This window comes from Bos grunniens, chromosome 5 (assembly GCF_055505025.1).
Source record: "Bos grunniens cultivar Pamir isolate PY7600 chromosome 5, Bosgru_T2T1.0, whole genome shotgun sequence".
NCBI classification, from domain to species: Eukaryota; Metazoa; Chordata; class Mammalia; order Artiodactyla; family Bovidae; genus Bos; species Bos grunniens.
This window is the reverse complement of record NC_141169.1, coordinates 3,109,454-3,131,697: the sequence shown is the minus strand read 5'-3', so window position 1 is coordinate 3,131,697 and position 22,244 is coordinate 3,109,454. Positions and strand designations below refer to the sequence as shown.

Genomic DNA, 22,244 nt, shown 5'->3' with positions numbered 1-22,244 from the left:
GATTTAGAAAGAATGAAGAAGGAATGTTCTTCTTCATTTAGCTAGAGAATTTGAGCTTTAATTAGAGTGTGAAAATTTTAAAATGATTCGTCATAATTTTATGGGTATAAGATTTTCTCTAGAGAGCACACACACTTTAGGAATGCACAGGGATTTTATTGCAAGATTAAATACTAGCAGTTTTCCTCTCTGTTTCATATGTCTTAATAATTGGACAATGAATGAATAATTGCACCAATGAATGCAAGGCTTATAGACAAATGTGAAAAATCAACTTGTAACACAGAAGTGTTTATATTGTATAATTAGGATGAGGTGAGATTCATCCCATGATGGATGCCACATGATGAATATACCAGGAGAGAAATGTCATCAAGATTGACTCGGGGATAGGGGCATGTGTGTTGGGGGGCAGGGTGGAGGGGGTAATTTAAAATGGAGTTATTAATAATTATACTTTTCTGAATTAATCTAGAAATTGGTTCAGGGTAGCTTGGTTTGTTTATGACAATATTACTTTGATTTTATGATACATTTTTTTTCAAAGTTTATCCTCTACTTTCCTATAAAGCCAGGTACCTTGGAGCATTAGAAATGGATGATCATATCTCAGAGCTATATTCTTTGTAAGACTTTAAAATCACTACCTTTTAATAACAAACATGAAAAATATTCTATGTGTAACAAAGATTTATCATTGCTGTCCTTAAAACTTATCTGACATCTGACACATACAAAAGAAAGAGGACGAAGGGAAGGGACTGAAATTTATTGATACCTTCAATATATAGCTGTGACATGTACACATAGATAAATAGAAGTCTAATGAAAGCATTCAAATCATATTTTTAAACTTAACTAATTTATCTAATAATTCATTTGAATTTATATATTTATGTTCAGATTCATTCAGTCCATATTCCTAAAGCAACAAATAGTACATTTTTATCTATGTTTTGAATTTTGTGTTTTAATTTATTACAAAATATGCACATTACAGTGTATATTTGTATATTATATCTGTTCATTATGGTGGCTTTATTTACATAATATGTCAATCAGGAAAAAAAATTACATCTACTTCTTTTAAACTATGTTCCACATTATTACATATTTTTCTAGGCAGTCAATGAATACTCCAGACAGTAATAAATGACCTTTTGGTAACTTTGACTCTGAGGAGTATGCGCTTGGCCTTTTGATAAAATAGTAAGCCAGCCCGAATACATGAAGGAAAACTCTTGTCTATCTCAAAGGCAAACTGTGAGGTTGACTATGAATGTGTCATTGACACAAACACAGTAGGTCGGATTATCCTGCAAGAGAATTCTTAGTAGAAAATGTAACTGGAGCGTCTCTAGAGATTCATTTCTTAAATCACTATTTAAGTGCGCTAAATACTTCCTTTGTGAGCTTGGAGAGCATGACGTGACTGATATGCAGATTAGCTGATTCATCAGAACACAGATGGCCCCTTTGCATAGTTGGCATAAACTGATCTTATGCCTCATACTCCTCCACAACTCTGCTGGTGAACATGTGGTCAGAACAGCCATGTGATAGGTTCTCAGGCAGGATCATAGCACCTTCCAGATCCTGCCTCACTATCAAGGGCATAGGGTAGATGAAGGCATTTGGCATTCCATTTTGCTTATTTTGGCAGTTCTTCAGTAGATGTTTTGCTGCTATTAGTTTTTTTCATTGCACTTCCTAAATATTTATGCCATCATATGCTTTTATTTGAAAATGTTCCAAGTTTAGACATTTCTATAAAACAAAATTTAGTAAGATGTCAGAGTTGTTTGTGTTTCCTGTTCTTCTTAGCATAAAATTTCTAGACACGTTTGTTAATTTATCTATTTAAAAACATTTCAGTATTTGAAAAAATTCTTAACTTAGGGTACACTAGACCCTAAAACTCACAAAATAATTTGTAATGTGCAACACATAATATACTCTTAGTAACTATGGAACTATCTAAGTGAGTCGAATTAGCTATTGCCTGTTAATGAAGTTTATATTTTCAACACTAAAACTGTAAATGGGATGCCTGTGATGCACAGGAGCTGTATTCTTTCACGACAGTGTTGTGTATAAGGCAAAACAAACAAACAAAGAGTGTTGCAGAGGATGGCTGAATGAACATCAGTATGAAAAATGGCAAGGGCCTCTGAGAGTGGATGAGGTTGTACTTCCATCTGCTTCATGGAGAAATACTGTTCAAATCACTAGAGCCATATAATTAAAAAGAAATGTCCAGTTTCAGGTTCTAGAATGATGCTTTGGGGAAGGACCACAGAACAATGTAAGTGTCTCTACTGAATGCCCCTAAAGCTGATGGGGATCATTAAAATCTCAAATCAGCTTTCAGAATTCATAAAGATGCCAATTCCCTTTTAATCTGTAAACTTTTGAAAATAAGAATATGCTCTAGACAAAAAGAGCACATTGGCTTTTCTGTTTACAAGGCTCATTGGATATGGGAAAATGAGACTGAAATGTCCTCAGCCTCTTCTAATTTATGGAAGGTGGTCATCAGCAATACAAATTATCCCCCCTCCCACCCAACAACAGTGGTCCACAGTCTTACAGTCAATGATTAGATAACAAAAGTGTGGAAAAGCCTCAGGCTGCAGTTGTTAAACTAGAAAGTCAGTGCAAGTAGCTGTGTCCTGGAGGGATTCATCTCTCAGGCTATGGAGAGCTTGTGTTGTGAAGTTAGTTGCTTTTCAGATAATAGAATAAAAGCCACAGTTGAGTTTCAGTTTCCAGATGACACATTTCATTACAGGGGTATCTTGGAACATTTCACATGGCAATTAAATCAAGTGTAAAAAATTAAATATGTAAGTGAAATATGTAAATCAAAATGGCCATCATATGATAAAATTAATTTAAATGTCCACTTAAAACATGTTTTCCATGGGTTGGGTTATCACCAAAGCAAGGGGAAATGAAAGAGTTAGAGAATAGAAGAGGGAGAGAGAACAGGAGAGACACAACGGAAGAGGAAGACAGGAGAAGAAAGGGAGCCAAAATGCAGATGGGGGAGAAGAGAGGAGAGGAGAGATTTTTCACTTTTTTGTTCACTTCAATGGCTGCACAAGTTGTCACTAAATGAATCTTTCATTCCCAGATTATTGAATGCAAAATCAAAGAGTTAAAACTACTTCATTTAAATACACAAAGCCATTAGCTTAATTGTTCTTTCTTTTTGCTTCCTTTGGATATGAAAGAATTCCTTCACTTTTAGGTTCTTAATAAAAAATATAGCAAAACATGCACTAGGGCTTTCAAATCCAAATCTTTCAGGGCTGGGAACACACGTAGCAGGGATAAAAATAGAATTTCAAGTTATTACAATCAGAGACTTAGCTTAGCTCATGGTGTGAAAGAATCCAAGTTGGTGCATGGAAGATGATCATACAAAATTGGGCAATATTCGGAGATATTAAGGACGGATGAAGGCTGATGCTTCTGGGGGAACCTTGCTCAATGGGGTTGGCTCTGGGTCACAGCATCAGGCTTTCTGTCAGTGAAAACTGAAGAAACCGTGATTCTCAATGGTATACTTCAGCTATATTTTATAATTATAGGTGAGGAGAGGCTAAAAAGTGATAAGTGTTTGAAGTCCAATTCATTTTAATCAGTGAAATATTTAGCTCCTTCCTCCTACCTAGTTACGCACCCCCAATCTCACATCCCTCTATTAGAGATGTGAATTAATGGTCATAAAACCAGCTGGTTTAAATTCCGGAGACGTAAACCAGAGAAAAAAGAAAATGTTAGATATTCTGCAAACTGGACTTTAGTCCTTAAGAAAAAAATAAGTTCAATTTCATTAAGGAAATTCACTTGTGATGGTATTCAGCTGAATTTGAAACTATTAATCTTAATATATGTTGTCAGATAGAGTTACTTCCAAATGTATGAATTTATTCCATTTAACAAAACAGAGAGCATGATGCATATTATCTTATCCAATTATCATTCTTTTATAGACCTGACCATAAAGCAATGAGACTCAAGGCCTGTACCTCAACAGCAATCTTAGTTCTGCATATCTGAATGCTGAGTCATTGTGACAGGATAGTTTTAATGTTCCAAGGATCCTAAACTGGGCTCACAGAGTCAAATGAGGAGCAGCTGATTGGGAAGATTTCTAGAGTATATTTGGAGTCTCCTGTTTTGAGAATGACTGGAGCTTCCCCAGTGGACAGTGGAAAAGAATCTGCCTGCAATGCAGGAGACCCAGTTTTGATCCCTGTAGGGAAGATCCCCTGGAGAAGGAAATGGCAACCCACTCCAATATGCTTGCCTGGGAAATCCCGTGGACACAGGATCCTGGTGGGTTATAGTCCATGGGTCGCAAAGAGTCGATCATGACTTAGTGACTATACAACAACAAACAACATTTTGAGAATCATTACATTCAAGCACCTTTCACAGGCTTAATATTTAATGTTTAATATGTTAGAAACATTTTTGCAAATAATGACCGAAGTAGTCTTTAGCATGAATGTGTATATGTGTGCATGTATACGTGTGTGTGTACTTTAAAGGAATGAGTATGAATTTATTGGAAAGAAGTGGTTGAAGTCTATCTATAATTTCATAAGTTTACAAAAGAAAAAAATTACATTCATCTTAAAATATTTACCTCTTTCAGTTCACCTTCAGTATTAAGAAATTCTGTAACACCACTGATAAGTTTGGAATTCATAAATAATGCTTCTCCATACCTTGAAAGATTAAAAAAAGAAAAGTCTTAATGTTAAAACAGGCAGTAATTTAGGAAATACTACTACACAGATTTTTTAGAATCCTTCTCATGAGCTCCATCCCATCTCTTAATGCTATTCAAGGCTATTTCCCTAGGGAGTGGAGAGGTGCAAAGAGCTGTGGCTATGGGACGTCATCAAGTCATCCTGATTGGCTCACAGTGTTTCAAAGAGATCTACATTATCGTAAATTTTAAAAAAGGGAGTCCTATGATATTATAATTAGGAATTACTATTACATTTCCAATATGAGGCCTGAAGAAAAAGTATTTTAAAACTTTTAATTTTAAAGCAACCTGAGTCACTGTAAATAAGGATTCCACCAGAAACATGACTGCAGAACCAACTTTTAGAATTATCCATAAGTCACAGAAATCCTTTGGTCTGGTCAGCCCAAACTGATGTTGGCATTATTTTCTACTTCATTCCTAGAAACTAAGCCAACTTTCTCAAAAAGGCTCCCAAAAGATTAGCATTTTTTCATATGAGCATTAAAATAAAACTGAATTTTTCCTTTGAATTTTACAATCTTTGTATCACAAGCATAATTATTTGACTCATGACCTAAGGTAAGAATACTATGTATCAGCAAGCTGAAAAGATTTCTCCTTTTACTGATTGTGTCTCCTGTGCTAAGGGTACCTATCACAGGATATCATACTCTTTGAAATTAAAAAACAAACAAACAGTACAGTAGGCTAAACTGGAAGCAGTATCAAGATGGCTGAGTAGAAAGACCCTGAATTCACCTTCTCCTATGAACATGCCCAAAATACAACTGCATAAAGAACCTAAGAACGACTTACCGTCTATTCATTGATGATAAAAACCCTAAACAAATGAGTGGGAATGCACATAGACTTAATAAAGGTCATATATGACAAGCCCACATTTAATATCATACTGAATGGTGACAAGTCAAAGTATTTCCTCTGAGACTGGGAACAAGATAAGAATGACCATTCTCACAACCTTTATTCAACATAGTGTTGGGAGTTCTGGCCAGAGCAAACACATAAGAAGCATAAAGAAAAGGAATCCGAACTGGAAAGGCAGAAGTAAAAGTTTCACTGCTTGCAGATGACGTTATACTATATCATATATACTATATGGAAAACCCTAAAAACTACACACACACACACAATTAGTATACTATGTGAATTCAGTAAAATAGGATACAAAATTAATAACAATTGCATTTCTATACACTAATACTGAACTATCATAAAGACAAGTTGAGAATTTTTTTAAAAGTACACTAAAGATATTAATGAGTTTTTAAAAGCAAAAATCCAGCCTTCATTACAAGAGGCTTTCTAATGCTGTCCCTATCTGTGGGAACTTAAGTAATTTAGTTTCTGGAGCCTTAGTTTTCTCATCTTTAAAATGAGGGGTGGGAGGTGCTTATATTGGCAAATGATATCACAGACAAGGGCTTAACCTCTAAAATACACAAGCAACTCAGCAACATAAAAAACAAAAACCTAACTGGAAAATGTGCAGAAGATCATAATAGACATTTCTCCACCTTATACTGCTCAGTATGCTGCTGCTGCTGCTCAGTCGCGTCAGTCGTGTCTGACTCTGTGCGACCCCACAGATGGCACCCAACAGGCTCCTCCGTCCCTGGGATTCTCCAGGCAAGAACACTGGAGTGGGTTGCCATTTCCTTCTCCATTGCTCAGTATGGTCATCATTAAAAAGTCTACAAATAACAAATGCTCGAGAGGGTGTTAGTTGCTCATTTGCGACCAACTCTTTGTGACCCAAAAGACGGTAGCCCACCAGGCTCCTCTGTCCATGGAATTCTCTAGGCAAGAATTCTGGAGTGGGTAGCCATTTCCTCCACCAAGGGATCTTCTCAACCCAGAGATCAAACCCGTGTCTCCTGCATTGCAGGCAGATTCTTTACCATCTTAGCCACCAGGAAAGCTTCCCAGGTGGCATCAATGGTAAAAAAAATATCCTCACCTCCCCAGTGTAGGAGACATAAGAGATGCAGGTTCAATCCCTGGGCCAGGAAGATCTAGAGAAGGGCATGGCAACCCACTCCAGTATTCTTGCCTGGAGAATCCCATGGATAGAGGAGTCCAGCAGGTTACGGTCCATAGGGTTAAAGAATTAGACACGACTGAAGTGACTTAGCATGCACCTATGCAGAGAAGGTATGGGGAAAAGGGAATCCTCCTACACTGCTTGTGGGAACGTAAATTGTTATAATTACTATGGAAAATAGTATGGAGGTTCCTCAGCAAACTAAAAAGAGAATTACCATATGATCCAGCAATCCCATTCCTGGTAATATATCCAGAAAAAAATTATAATTCAAAACGATATCTGTACCCCTATTTCAATAGCAGCAGTATGCTCAAGAGCCAAAACATGGAAACAACCTAAATGTCCATTGACAGATAAATGGATAAAGATGCACATATATACAGTGGAATACTACTTGGCCTAAAGAGGGAGGCTAAACCATGCGACCATCATAAATTGCTATAATTCTAACATTGAATTGGGAAATGATTCAGTTCTAACATTGAATCCATGGGAAAAGTTGGCTAAATAAAATAAAATAGACATTCAATAATAATATAAGTATTCATTAGTAATCAATATGTGGTTACAAAAATGGCCAACTGTACAGCAAAGTGGACAATCCTCTTCAAAGAGTGTTTTGCTTATACTTGCAGTCATGTGGAAAAGAAAAACAGTCAGTCCTTTCCTGAAGGTTATGTACTATATAGTATTGTAAACAGATCATTCCCAGTTATTATGGTTAAATGAGATGAAAATAAAATTATATACTGTTCAGAGTTCCTTTAGCTGTGGGGTCTCTGGAAAGGCTTCCAGGAGATGATGACAGATGGATTGAATATGGAGTAATTTCAAATATCAAGGAAGAAAGCAATTTTAGGCAGAGATCAGATCAGTTGCTCAGTCGTGTCCGACTCTTTGCGACCCCATGAATCGCAGCACACCAGGCCTCCCTGTCCATCACCAACTCCTGGAGTTCACTGAGACTCACATCCATTGAGTCAGCGATGCCATCCAGCCATCTCATCCTCTGTCGTCCCCTTCTCCTCCTGCCCCCAATCCCTCCCAGCACCAGAGTCTTTTCCAATGAGTAGGGAACCAATGCACAAAGGCAAGGAGGTGTGAAACACCACGGTGTGTGCCAACAACTACAGGCATTTGGTACTGAGGGTATAAACTGTGAGACTGAGGATAACAGAATGAGAGGTAGAAGGGTCAGTAAGACAGGAGCTTAGATTTTCAACACGGCACAGAGTATTGAAGGTTTTACAGGAGAAAATGTCATTTTTGCTTTTCAGAGAGATTCTTGGGACAAAGGGAAGTGGTGGGTGTGTGTGTGTCCACGCATGCATACATGTGTGCATATATGTGGCAGCATATGTAATTAGAGACAGGAGACAGTCATTAAGAGTACTAACAAGGGATAAGAACCTTCACTAAGGCAGTGGTAGTAGGAAAGAGAGGAAGAATTCGAGAAACATTTAGGAATTGTCAAACTGATAGGACCTCAAGTCTAAATGTTACTTTTTACATATATCAAGGAAAAAGGAGAACTATATATAGATTTCCAGGTGCCCAGCTTGAACAATTGGTGGATGGCCATCTATTTACTGAGGAATGAAGATGTAGAAAATGATGGTTTAGCTTTGCAGGTACACCTCAGTAGGGGATCTCAACAAAAAAACATCTTTCATAGAGCGACGCTTAGGTGAAATATCTGAGCTAGAGGTGTAGATTTTGGAGTGATTCAAACTGTGAGAGTAGCTGGCAACTAAAACCAGGGAGAATCTGCAGGCCAAGTAGTAAGGAGAACCTTGGACTGTTCCCTCATGAACTTTGATGTTCCAAGATGGAGAAGGGAGTGGAAGATGAAGAAGACAATTCTGTTTGTCAAGATAAACACAGCTCTATCTGTAGAAATGCTGAAACTTCTCCTTTCTACTTTTTTGAAAATTAACTTTAGTTTGAGAGCCGTCTTAGGTTTATGGAAAAACTGAGCAGAAAGTTGAGTTCCCAAGTGCCTCTTCCTCCCTCTTCAGAGTTGTAGCTAATACTGATGTCCAGCTAATTAAACAAAGAGGTCATTAGACTGAGGGGGTTCTAATGTTATCTCTCTTTCTACCTTTTGGTTAGAGATGATGTACTTTCAGTGAAACAAAACAGACATATCAGGAACCGAATATTTTAGGTAGGGACTATAAGCTATATAGGCATTATATGGAACTCTGATTTACAAAACCACTCCCTAAAGACAGACTCTGCATTGGTAGATATTTGATACTCTTTAAAGTCAAATGCTTGTACACATATATTAATTCCATCTGTGTCTGACTATTCCTTATACTATGTGCATGACAGCAAAGCAAGTGTAAATCATTCTAATTTCTGAGCTGAAAATACAAGAAATAGAAAGGAAAACAATGTGCCATCTAGGAATGTTAGTGCTGTCTAACAATGAAATATCTACAGATAGAAATTTATTTATTATTAAAAATAAGTTCAAACTGAACTCTTTATACAAGGTCAACCAATAACAGTGTACCTTTAAAAAATAAAATTTATATACCGGCTTTTAACAGATAGAACAGTGGGTATGCTAAATGTCTGGGAACATTTAAGTTTGAGAACATGTAGCATTTACATGCTCTATAATAAATTTAATTTTTAAATACCATAGAGATTATCAGAGTAATACATTAACATTTATTATAATATATTTAAATATATAATGAAATATTTTCTAAAACAGAGTCTGAAGAATTCTCAACATGAAGCAAGATGGCTCAGGAATGAATTTTACTGCATCTAGAATTATGCAGTGATTCAAACATCCCTCCTCTATATCATGGCTTTACTTCAGATGTTTTATGATATTTATATTTTTAAATATTTAAACAATTGTATAGAAGCAATTACAGTTTCCTTGTTCTGTGTGTGTGTGTTAGTCACTCAGTCATGTCTGACTCTCTGTGACCCCATGGGCTGCAGCCTGCCAAGCTTCTCTGTCCATGGAATTCTCTGGGCAAGGACACTGGAGTGGGTTGCTATTTCCTTCTCCAATGTGAATTTTAGTAGAAGTATTTTAGTCGCTAAGTTGTGTCCGACCCTTACGACCCCACAGACTGTAGCCCACTATGTTCCTTTGTCTGTGGGATTCTCCAGGCAAGGATACTGGAGTGGGTTGCCATATCCTTCTCCATTTCTTGTTCTAATACCATTACATATGATTCATAAATCATTTCTTCTACAACACACTCAGGATATCGGATTTTAATGATACAATTTCTTCAACCTAAGACAGTTTGATAGATTTTCCGGGAAAGCTGCAATGCTAAACTTTTTCACTCTGCACATTTCCATACATAATTATGGTTATCAATCTTTAATAAATGAATAATGTTATAGAACTGTTAAATTAATTCTGAGCTTCACAGGAGTGGCAACACCCATCTTGGCTGACTACTTCAAAATCTAATTCTATTATCTGGATCTTGCTTCTACCACAAAAAGTTGGGTCTTTATCTCTCAGATATCACCTTTGATTTACTCACTCCAGTAAGAATGATTGAACTCTTATTTTTACCTGGTATTTAATATCTTCCATTTATCTCTAAAAAACTTCCAGGCAAGGTCTCGGCCATGTGGATTTCGAGCTACATGGATTATCACATCAATTGCATCTTGATCCAGAACCACCTCAGAATTCAGTGATAGATTTAGAAGCCTTTAAGGATAGAATTGCAGAGAAATTTTTAGTTTAATAACAAACTTTTCTTTACTTATCAGAATTATATGATTTAAGTTATCACAATCTTCAAAGAATAGTCCATGTAAACTTTACTAATAAAAATTTATCAATAGAACAATTCTGTGTTTATAAAAGGCAGAAGAACAAACTCATAACATTTTAATTGATGTATTAATTAATGTCTGAAAAAATCTTGTAGGTGGTTAAATCATTATTCTGATTTAATGGTGAAATTTTGCTTTAAAAATTCTTTTTAATAAATACTTCAATTTTATAATGAAATATTATCTTACATACATATAAATAACATAAAATAGTTAGAAACAAACCTTTCAAATCAACAAGCTTTCATCATATTAATATCTCAGTTTTCTTTAGCTCTAGAATGATATATTTTAGAGTAGCATATTTAAGGAAATAAAAACAAGTTCAGTACAATTTGATTAACAGAGAATACTCTCATTATACAAATTTAAACATTTAATTGACCCACCTATTTAATAAATTCCTGTCATCACTGCAAGTTAAGGCTTCCAATAATATTTTCTTTTCGGAAATGGCCGTGGTAGAGTGGAATTTCATCCATATGAATTCCCAGACATCCTCATCCAGCAGTGACACTCCTGTGCAGTAGACGATGTCTCTAACATTTAGTGGTATTCTAAAGAAGCAACCCATGTGGTTTTCTGTTAATTAAAGCTTCATAATATTGAAAATAAAGACAAATGCTGCCTTGCTACAGTCAGTGTTTTAAAAGATGGTTTTGGTAATTAGATTTACCTGAAAGACAATAATACCATATAGTAACAATATTCAAACTATTCACAACTGAATGAATAAAAGAATGTATTTTATTTAATGATAGTCTTGAATGTAATTTTTCCACTTTTGAAATTATATGGACAAAAATCAGAACATAAAGGGTTTTTTAAAAAACTTTTTTTGTATAGGAGTCAGACATAAGTGTTTAAAGAAATACAAACAAGGCATCTTATATTTCAACCAACATAAATATACTTATGCTCTCAGAATTATTAGACCCAAGAATGATGAGAAAGTACTGGATGAAGATGAAACAAATACCTCCTAAACTCTGAGACATTATTTTTCTAAAATTATTATTCTCAAATACCTCTCCGAATTTGGGAAGCTAGAAGATGACTAACACAGATAATAAATAAAACATAAGTAGCACAATTTGAGAATGTAGAAAACTCTTGTTCCTATGTTTATAAAAGTGACTATAAAACATAAACTAAATTTTGATTTGACTTCAAACTAAATGTTATGGAGGGAAACTCTTAGTCAATTCAATTAATCTTGGTTATTTATAAGCTATAAATTCTCATGGGTACATTGCCATGGCAATTCGTTTTTTACTAAACATTATTCTTTCAAGTTTTTATATATTTCCCACATTTTAAAAAACTCAGATCTCTGAAAGAATACTCCAATACAGTAAAAAGTTAAAAATGCATTTCTCTTTGTATAATATTTAGTAATCTATTATTAAAATTTCTCATTTATAATTTGCATGTGACTAATAATAAGAAATGTTTTCTCTGTATAACAAGATGCAAATCTCTTTTAAATATTTAGGACCTTGACAGCCCAAACACTGCTTTGGTTAAAGGAGAGCTTAGAAAACGGGAGGAGGCACCTGCATGACTACAAATGAGACGGTCATCACTCTGCTGGGAAAGGTCCGTACAGTCAAAACTACAGTCCTTCCAGTGGTCATGGACGGGTGTGAGAGTTGAACCATACAGAAGGCTGAGGGCCAAAGAATGGATGTTTCCAAACTATGATGCTGGAGAAGACTCTTAAGAGTCCCTTGGACAGCAAGGAGATCAAAGCAATCAATCTTAAAGGAAATCAACCCTGAGTATTCATTGGAAGGACTGATGCTGAAGATGAAGCACCAATTCTTTAGCCAGCTGACTTACTGGGAAAGACCCACATGCTGGGAAAGATTGAGGGAAGGAGGAGATGGGGACAACAGAGGATGAGATGTTTGCACTGAATCACTCACTGGACATGAGTTTGAATAAACTCGGGGAGATGGTGAAGGACAGGGGAGCCTGATGTGCTGCAGATGATGGGGTAGCAAAGAGTCAGACATGATTTAGTAACTGAAAACAACAAAGGTGATCTTCATGTTTTTTTGTTAAGCAGCTAAGTAGGCTACAATCAAGATATTAAAGATTGTGTATCAGGATACCAAGTGTATAGAGTTGTTAGTACTATCATACAAAATTCACAGTTCCTAGAAATGGCTAAAACTACATCACTCTGTCTCTTCCTACCAATAACTAAATTGTTTGGAGAAACGTTACTTTAGTCTTGCTGACTGAGTCTTTTCTTTCTTTGTAATATTTGAAGGCAAGCATTTTATTTGTTTGATTTGTTTTGTTTTTGAAGAAACAAAGAAGTATAGATATCAGAAGAAGCCAGTAAAGAGTTTCATACCTCTCTCAGCCCTGGAATCCCTTGAAGAAAGTACCCAGAATAGTATTCCTAAAGGTGGTGAAACCTTATTCCCCCTGCTCTGTTCATGCCCAGCTTGGGCTTCCCTGGTGGCTCAGTGGGTAATGAATCCACCTTCATTGCAAGAGACCTGGGTTTGACCCCTGGGTCAGTAAGATCTCCTAGAGAAGGGAATAGTTACCCACTCCAGAATTCTTGCCTGGAGAATCCCATGAACAGAGCAGCAAGAGTTGGTAACAACTGTGTGTATAAAACTTTTTCATTTGCACACAGCACATCTGAGAACACTAAGGAAACATTACCATCACATTTTGAAGAGTGCATCAGTCCCGGTAGATACAAAAATGCCTCCATCTTTACTAACTGCCATAAGAAAGTAAAAAAATCTAGTCCTTTGTTAAATCAACAGCTAGAAAAGTAAATGAATCTTTGCCTGCAAATATTACAGGCTATTGAGCATAATACTGTATTACTGTCATGATTTTGGCCAAGAGATTGCTATAAAATTTGCCAGAATTAACAATAAAATGTCTACTTAAATCATCAACTCAAGGATCGATATATATTAGATCTAATATTAGACCTAATAGTAAGAGCTTATTTTTTCAAATAAATTTTTAAGCAGTTAATATACCAAAAAGTTCAAGGATAGAGACCACTGAATGAGGTTTGTTACTGCTTAGGAAACCAGTCTCCAATATCAAGCAGAAAGGCATACAGAAATATAAAAAAGGCAAAAGAAAGAAAGAAAAAGAAAAAAGTAGACGTTAAACTACGTTCCTTAGAAATAACTTGTGTCATGTACTACAGTCCTTAGCAACAGTCCATAGTTTTGTAATTCAGTAGTTATTCCTGGCTGATGTTGAACAATGTAAGAGGCAGACCCACATGAATAAATGGACTGGTTGGTACAAAGTCCTAAACAGTGGCTTTAGGGGCATCAGAAATAGAAAATAAGACTTTCATGCAATACTGCATCCCAGGTTACCTATCTTATTTTATCTGGACTATACAATAATATCGTGATATTTGTATTATAATAAACTTCATTTTGCAAGAGAGGAAACTTTTCTGAGAGAGAACATTTCGCACTATAACAACTACAAAGTAAGCTGAAAACCAGGATGACTTGTACATGAAAATCTTTCCTATTTCTAGCAGCTTAGAGATGGCTAATGATGATGGAAATAAAATATATTGATTTCTGTTAGTAATAATAATCAGTAATTGTCACTGAATGTTGACATTTCTTGTTCAATAAAACACTATCTTATAGAAAGTAAGAACAATAAAAATTTTTAAACAGAAAAAAATATATCCCTTAAAGGGATACAATCACCAAACCCTGGATCTAATGAGTAGGCTAGCAAAGTAATACCAGTGCAGCCAGTCTATAATTCCCTTAATGCGGAACTGGCTGAAGCTGTCACTTCTACCCTCTCTTTTTCATTACGTTCTTTAATCCACAGTTTGATCAGTCATCTTTGAGAAATATTCGACACCAGCAAGAACGGTTTTCCAACAATAAGCTTCCGTTCACCAGAATCAAAGTGACACTTGTTAAAACAGCCTCTGGGTGACTGAAAAGACATAGGCAGGGGGTGCATTTATAGAGATGTTGTGTAGCAGTATGGTCATACGCAGAGCAAGGAGAAGAATCTTGAAAGGGCACCAGGAAGGAACTGCTGGATGAAACAACAAGATAGATCATCCTGAAGGAAGCTAACAAAAGTTGTCCTGGGCAAAGGAGGCCTTTGAAAGCAAAGCTGTCCAGAATAGGGGCAAATTCTGTTTTTGAAGCGGCAGCCTCAAACCAAGAGACAGATCATGCAATTTGGACGTGCTCTGCAAGAACCCACAGGTCAAGTTTCAGGCTCATGAGCAGCTGTCTCCCTATGCATAGCAAATGCATCAAATTTGATGTTGATGAAAATGAGACCCCCATTTACATATATAATCTAAAGCCTGCTGATCTATTGAAAAATAGCCCTTTGTCTCAGTTATATGGGGTTTCCCTGATGGCTCAGTGGGTAAAGAATCTGCCTGCAATGCAGGAGACACATGCATTGCGAGTTCAACTGCTGGGTTGGGAAGATCCCCTGAAAGAGGAAATGGCAATACACTCCAATCAATATTATTGCCTGGAAAATCCCACGGAGAGGGGAGCCTGGCAGGCTACAGTCAATGGGGTTGCAAAAGAGTCGGATACAACTGAGCAGGAGCACAAGGATGTCAGCTACAAATCCTCAAACTTAAGGAAAGAAATAGCTCTATCAGCAGATACTGGGAGGTACACTTGTTTAAAGATTCATAAGCCTCCTTAGAAGAGCAAGGACAGAGTGGATTAGCCAGAAAATACAGCTCTGATTTTTCTAGCGTTTCTTCCCAACCCATCAGCTTCTTATCTTCCTTACCCACCTACCAGTTAAAGAATCAATATCTGGGTCATAAAATTACTTATACTCATCACTGAAAATAAAACAAGATGGGTGAGCACTAAACTTGCCAAAGGCCCTTGGTTCCCAATGATTTCCATTGTTAACGGAACCCCCTTTCATTGCTAAATTTGTAAAGATGTTCTAATAACACTTTAGCAAAATGATTGCTCTGGGGACAGTTTAAGATCTCTTTGTATAAACCAAAGTCATTAGGAACAGATAAAAAAGCTTGTTTGTTTGTAAAGCATGAGCTGAAAAACCCACAGCACCCACAATTATGAATAGTACAAATAAGTCCTGTGAGATTCTTGATATTAGAATTACAGGGAGGGAGAACATGGAAATTGTTTATGAAAATGTGAATATCCTCACAGTCATATCTCTTTAACTGCTGCCTCGGAAGTAAATCTTTTACTGGAATTTGATCACGTGGGAAGGAAAGCTGTGCTTGTTTTTCTCTAGGTACGGTATGCATTGAATACAGGATTAGAGAACTGGACTTTGCTAGCTGCCTTCCTACAAGATGAATGAGCCAAAAAAGGAAGTGCTTTTATCTTTCTAGGGCACTAACACTGCAGAAATGATTACCTAATTAGTCTAACTGTACTATATTTTTTATTCTTCTTTCATTTTAAATAGCATGATGACAGAGTTCATTTGTATGTAAAAGTTCTGAAATTATACAAGTTGCATATATCATGTTGAAATAATTTTTTTATATTTTGGTGATATGTTTAATCTTTTTTTTTACCTTGCCAAAAGCAAATGCCTAAAAACTAAAAACTTTGAGGTAGAAGTTAAAAAATTAAGTACTGGGAAGATTAAAGGCATCCATCTTTAGGAAAAATTTTTACAGAGCTAAATAGTAATGGTGATGTAATGGGACTAATATTTTAAAACATAGTAAATTTGTACTTTAGTTATTAAATGGAAAATTGTGAAGTAGGCTGGTAAATTAACACAAATAACTAGAAAAATTTCCAAAGTTTTTGCTATGGAAGTTTTCATTGCTGCATTTTTTAAGGTGAAAAATCAGAACGTCTAAGAGAGAGGATATATGTATAACTATGGCTGATTCATGTTAAGGTTCAACAGAAAACAACAAAATTCTGTAAAGCAATTATCCTTCAATAAAAAAATAAATTAAAACAAAATAACAGTAAAGAGTTTGTTTAAGATATAAATAACAACTAAGAATATTATAGATTAATATTGAATTGATATGGTAAAATACTTTAATGTGATGAAATGTATTATTAAAGACAGAGTATTATACATATATTAATATAATATCTCTATGCTAATCTAAAGAAAAATGATAATTTGTATGTTAGAAGAAAGACTGAAAGGATAAATAAGAGAATATTAACATTAGCTTCTGGGATTGGGGATTATAAGTAATTAGAATTTTTAAATGCACGTATTTCAAATTTAATGATTTAATAACTTTTACAGTTACTTTGGAAATAAATAAGTGTATAATTACATTTATAAAGATAAAATTCTTGGAATAAAATATATTTCAATATAAAAATGCTATTACTAATACATAAAAATAATTATGATGATACAGTTAAAATATCTCCCAGGGGAAAATTACACTTACCAAAAGAGAAAAGATCACACTTTAAAATAAAATTTTGATGCTTAATCATGATACGGGTTCATTTAAGCAGGTTTTTAGTAGACCTAATTGGACTAGTAACTGTCTTTAGTACCAGGCAAGTCAAGGTCATTGCTTTGGGCTTCACTTTTTACCCTAATTGGACAAAGGCTTTTAAAGTACATGAGTTCTAAGGTCCCTTCCTGCTCTGTTAGTACAAAGCTTCTTTTCATTAGTGGTTGTATTAACTTTGAAATGTGCATTTAATTATTTTCAAAGACAATAAAAAAGACTTTTCAAATCACTAGCCTCTTCTTTCAGTGGCACTACACATACCATTGATACCGAGTGGGCCTACCATTTAATTCATTGTAATTAATTTTCAGTTAACTACATCATTTGAAATATCATTTACCTATTCTAACTAAAAATTAAAAGACAGCCATGGTCGAGGCTTCCTCCACCAACATTCTATATCTTGTTCTGTCTTATACTTACAAACACTCTTACTTCTTTCAGGGCACACAGTCCTAGACTTTAAAATACCTGACTGAAAAATAACCTGCATTATCAAAGGCTGGCCCTGTCCATTTTGTCTTCTACGCTCACTTCTCATTCTATCTTGAGCCCTTGGTCCCTTGGCTTCTGCTAAGAAAGTCACAGTGAATAAAAATTAAAGCTATATCGAGGGAATGTGTGACTTCTTGCACCTTCCTGTCAGTCTCATCTGGAAAATGGGAATAATAATTCCTTAGAGCATTGTTGCAATGATTAAATGAAATAATGTTTCATTTGATATTCACATGATAATGGTGCATATCAAGAGTGCAGTATGCACTTCAGATAAATATTGTGCATAGCCAAAAACAGGGGACATAGAAAGTTGTCTACATTCAGAGAAAATAGGTATGAACATAGAAAATAGGTAACAATAACATTCATCATCCTCTTCATCATTTTTATTGCTACTATTATTAAGATGCAGTGGCAACAAAAACTCCTATCATTCTCAAATGAGTACTGGACTAAAAAGAAAGCAAAAATAAAGGTTTCAGCCAACCTTGCTAAAAATGAAGGACTAATTATAAAGGTCATGAATGACATACATCTCAGGTTTAAAGCATTACAATAAAATCAGATCAGATCAGTTGCTCAGTCGTGTCCGACTCTTTGGGACCCCATGAATTGCAGCACGCCAGGCCTCCCTGTCCATCACCAACTCCTGGAGTTCACCCAAACACATGTCCATCAAGTCGGTGATGCCATCCAGCCATCTCATCCTCTGTCGTCCCCTTCTCCTCATGCCCCCAATCCCTCCCAGCATCAGAGTCTTTTCCAATGAGTCAACTCTTCGCATGAGGTAGCCAAAGTACTGGAGTTTCAGCTTTAGCATCATTCCTTCCAAAGAAATCCCAGGGCTGATCTCCTTCAGAATGGACTGGTTGGATCTCCTTGCAGTCCAAGTGACTCTCAAGAGTCTTTTCCAACACCACAGTTTAAAAGCATCAGTTCTTCCGCACTCAGCCTTCTTCATACTCCAACTCTCACATCCATACATGACCACTGGAAAAACCATAGCCTTGACTAGATGAACCTTTGTTGGCAAAGTAATGTCTCTGCTTTTGAATATGCTATCTGGGTTGGTCATAACTTTCCTTCCAAGGAGTAAGCGTCTTTTAATTTCATGGCTGCAGTCACCATCTGTAGTGATTTTGGAGCCCAGAAAAATAAAGTCTGACACTGTTTCCACTGTTTCCCCATCTATTTCCCATGAAGTGGTGGGACCGGATGCCATGATCTTTGTTTTCTGAATGCTGAGCTTTAACCCAACTTTTTCATTCTCCACTTTCACTTTCATCAAGAGGCTTTTTAGTTCCTCTTCACTTTCTGCCACAAGGGTGGTGTCATCTGCATATCTGAGGTTATTGATATTTCTCCTGGCAATCTTGATTCCAGCTTGTGCTTCTTCCAGTCCAGCGTTTCTCATGATGTACTCTGCATATAAGTTAAACAAACAGGGTGACAATATACAGCCTTGAAGAACTCCTTTTCCTATTTGGAACCAGTCTGTTGTTCCATGTCCAGTTCTAACTGTTGCTTCCTGACCTGCATACAAATGTCTCAAGACGCAGATCAGGTGGTCTGATATTCCTATCTCTTTCAGAATTTTCCACAGTTGATTGTGATCCACACAGTCAAAGGCTTTGGCATAGTCAATAAAGCAGAAACAGATGTTTTTCTGGAACTCTCTTGCTTTTTCCATGATCCAGCGGATGTTGGCAATTTGATCTCTGGTTCCTCTGCCTTTTCTAAAATCAGCTTGAACATCAGGAAGTTCATGGTTCACATATTGCTGAAGCCTGGCTTGGAGAATTTTGAGCATTACTTTACTAGCATGTCACTGTTTTAATTCCATCTAACTTGACTGGTATGCATGTGGGCTAAGTTGCCTCAGTCGTATCCGACTCTGTGCGACCCCATGGACTGTAGCCCGCCATGCCCCTCTGTCCAAGGGATTCTCCAGGCAAGAATACTAGAGTGGGTTTCCATTTCCTCCTCCAGGACATCTTCCCAACCTAGGGATTGAACCCCCATTGCTTATGTCTCCTGCACTGGCAGGCAGGTTCTTTACCACTAGCGCCACCTATGCTACTAAATCCATACAAAAACCCTGGCAACCCAAGGACTACAGTTCCTTAGTATCTCTACAAGCCCCCTGGCCAAGAGAGACAGAATCCCACTTGAAGTACACAGTTGGTGAGGCAGCAACAATGCTCTCAGGGGTATCCTTCCTACAAGGGGTTGCTCTGTTTCTGAAGAGCCCTCTTACTGGTGCCCACAAGCCTGCCCATTCCCACTAAACACTGAGCACAGCAAAAGAAATATCCTTTTTACCTCAAAAAAAGAAAAAAATAGAGTACGGGCAAACCTGGTGAACTATAGCCCAACTGTATTTAAAACCAATACAATATTGTAAAGTAAATAAATAAATAAAAATAAAATAAAATGTGTCCTGAACTGATGTTCAAAACCTCTTCACATTTTCACTTTGCATATTGTAAAGAAGCATATGCTGATGTTCCTAGTTGAAAGAAAAAGGACTGCTGGGAAGGGGTCAGTCACTTTAACTCAATATCTTGAATGTATCAAAAGTATATTTTAAGATAACTGCACTCCTTTTAAATGGCTTTTATAATTAGAATGAACTTTAAAAGGGACGTTCACTTTGCTTAGGCTGAAATAATAAATATGAGATTATATTTTAAACCTTTAAGTTTCTATAAATAAAGTAGCTATTATTTCTATTGGGCAGGAAGGGAAGGGAATGGTGAGAGTCAAGTTTCTGGGCTGTAAGACCATTTTATAAAATATAATTGCAAAAGCACAAAAACAAAAGAAACCAAGTGGCCCAGACACAAGATTAAAAAGAATAGGACTAGAAAGAAGGAGACATCGAATGAAAGGTAGGAAAACACACGAGACATATACAGAGTTGCCAAAAAATTCAGAGTGATGATGACAGACTGGCATGACCAAAACCTGCAAAAACGTAAAGGTGAGATTTTTCAATACGTTCTACTGAAAACCCTGCTACTGCTGCTGCTGCTAAATCGCTTCAGTCGTGTCCCACTCTGTGCAACCCCACAGATGGCAGCCCACCAGGCTCCTCTGTCCCTGAGATTCTCCAGGCAAGAACACTGGAGTGGGTTGCCATTTCCTTCTCCCACTGAAAACCCTAGAACACAGTTATTTAACATTTCATAACTCAGAACACTTATGACATCTAGAATCAATTATGCCTATAAGAACTTAAAAAAATCAAACTGGTTTATAACGAATGTAGAAAAATTAAGATATCTATGATGACTCACTTGAAAACTGAGACGTAGGCTGCGAGTATAAATAACTCTAAAAGCATAACATAATTTAAAACTTAAGAGGTATACAGTTGTAGTACAAGTTGTGAAATGGCTGATAAATTACCCTGTTTATAGATGCCTGTGTTAAAGAGCAGATAAATTGTTTCCTAATTGTTTCCCGGTAATTGTGTGCCTATTATGCGTGGCTTTCCAATGAATCTCCAATCTGCTCTATCCCAATCCTTGAATATTTAAGCTTCTTCTTCACCTAGTTCAGGTCAGAGCACTGTAAATTGAAGTGCCCCGTATGATATGAATTTTAAATATAGGTGGTGTTTTCTGAATCACAATGATTAGCAATAAGTACTCTAGGCTCACTTTTAAGATGGAAGATAATGACAGGAATAATACATAAGCTCCAACTGCAAAACTATAGCACTGTTCTCATTCCAATCATGATCCAGGCTTGAATGCTTATGAAAACTCCACTGAATGACATCAGCTCCACCTGGAAAACAACTCTTGTTGTTGAGGAGTAGTTTATAGCAACAGTCCTTGTCTGGAATTCTTCATACAAAGGCTGAAAAGTGCACCAATTTATTGTATCCATCAAAGTACCACACCTGCAAATATATGGCCATGTACAAATGAGGTCTACCTTCATTTATAATGTGCTGTCAAGGTCACTGTGGTTAATAAGGCTGATTGTCCAGCTTGGGAAGAATCAACTACAGCCATTTAGTTAATTCTTTAAGTGTAACAAGGAAGCTGTCATGAGTAGGCAATAATTAATAAATTTTCCTCACTTGAAAGGTCCCTAACTGAAAGATTTTATTTAGCTAAAGTAAATTTTACTATTCTGTATGTGTGTGTCTGTGCATTAACCAGAAAGTAAATCTGTACATTTTCATAATTTTAACTGTTAGATTCATTGTATAAGAAAATGTTGTAATTTTTTTAAAATAGAGAAATATTCTTATGCCCATTAAATCCTGGATGTTCTATGTTTTCACTGAAATATACTTTGATCCTCCTGTGAAAAAGTAGCAAAATCTGTGATAAACTTTACCTGTCAAAGAATAAAGATTAATTAAAAAATAATTTTTGATAATTAAAATAGTTATAAAGAATTTAGTTCCATTTCTGTAAAAACACACACTTTGAAGGAGTCAACACAATTGTTATGACTCTGAAATAACTGAAATGTATGTGTGCACATATACACGGAACTGGCAGGTACTGGGTATAGCGTTGTTATTTGTATAAAGAGAAAGCGGAAGAACGCACACT

General features: G+C 36.2%; 1 protein-coding gene across 2 annotated transcripts in view; it reads right to left on the bottom strand.

The window, feature by feature from the left end:
- The window catches only part of TRHDE (thyrotropin releasing hormone degrading enzyme), a 454,936-nt gene that overhangs the window by 4,125 nt on the left and 428,567 nt on the right, over positions 1–22,244 (bottom strand). For both annotated transcript variants that reach the window (XM_086398684.1, XM_086398687.1), the window contains exons 16-18: positions 11,060–11,227; positions 10,402–10,542; positions 4,661–4,742 (exon numbers count right to left, since the gene is read on the bottom strand). In XM_086398684.1, coding sequence (XP_086254810.1) covers positions 4,661–4,742; positions 10,402–10,542; positions 11,060–11,227 — 391 coding nt within the window. The remainder of the gene's footprint in view (positions 1–4,660; positions 4,743–10,401; positions 10,543–11,059; positions 11,228–22,244) is intronic.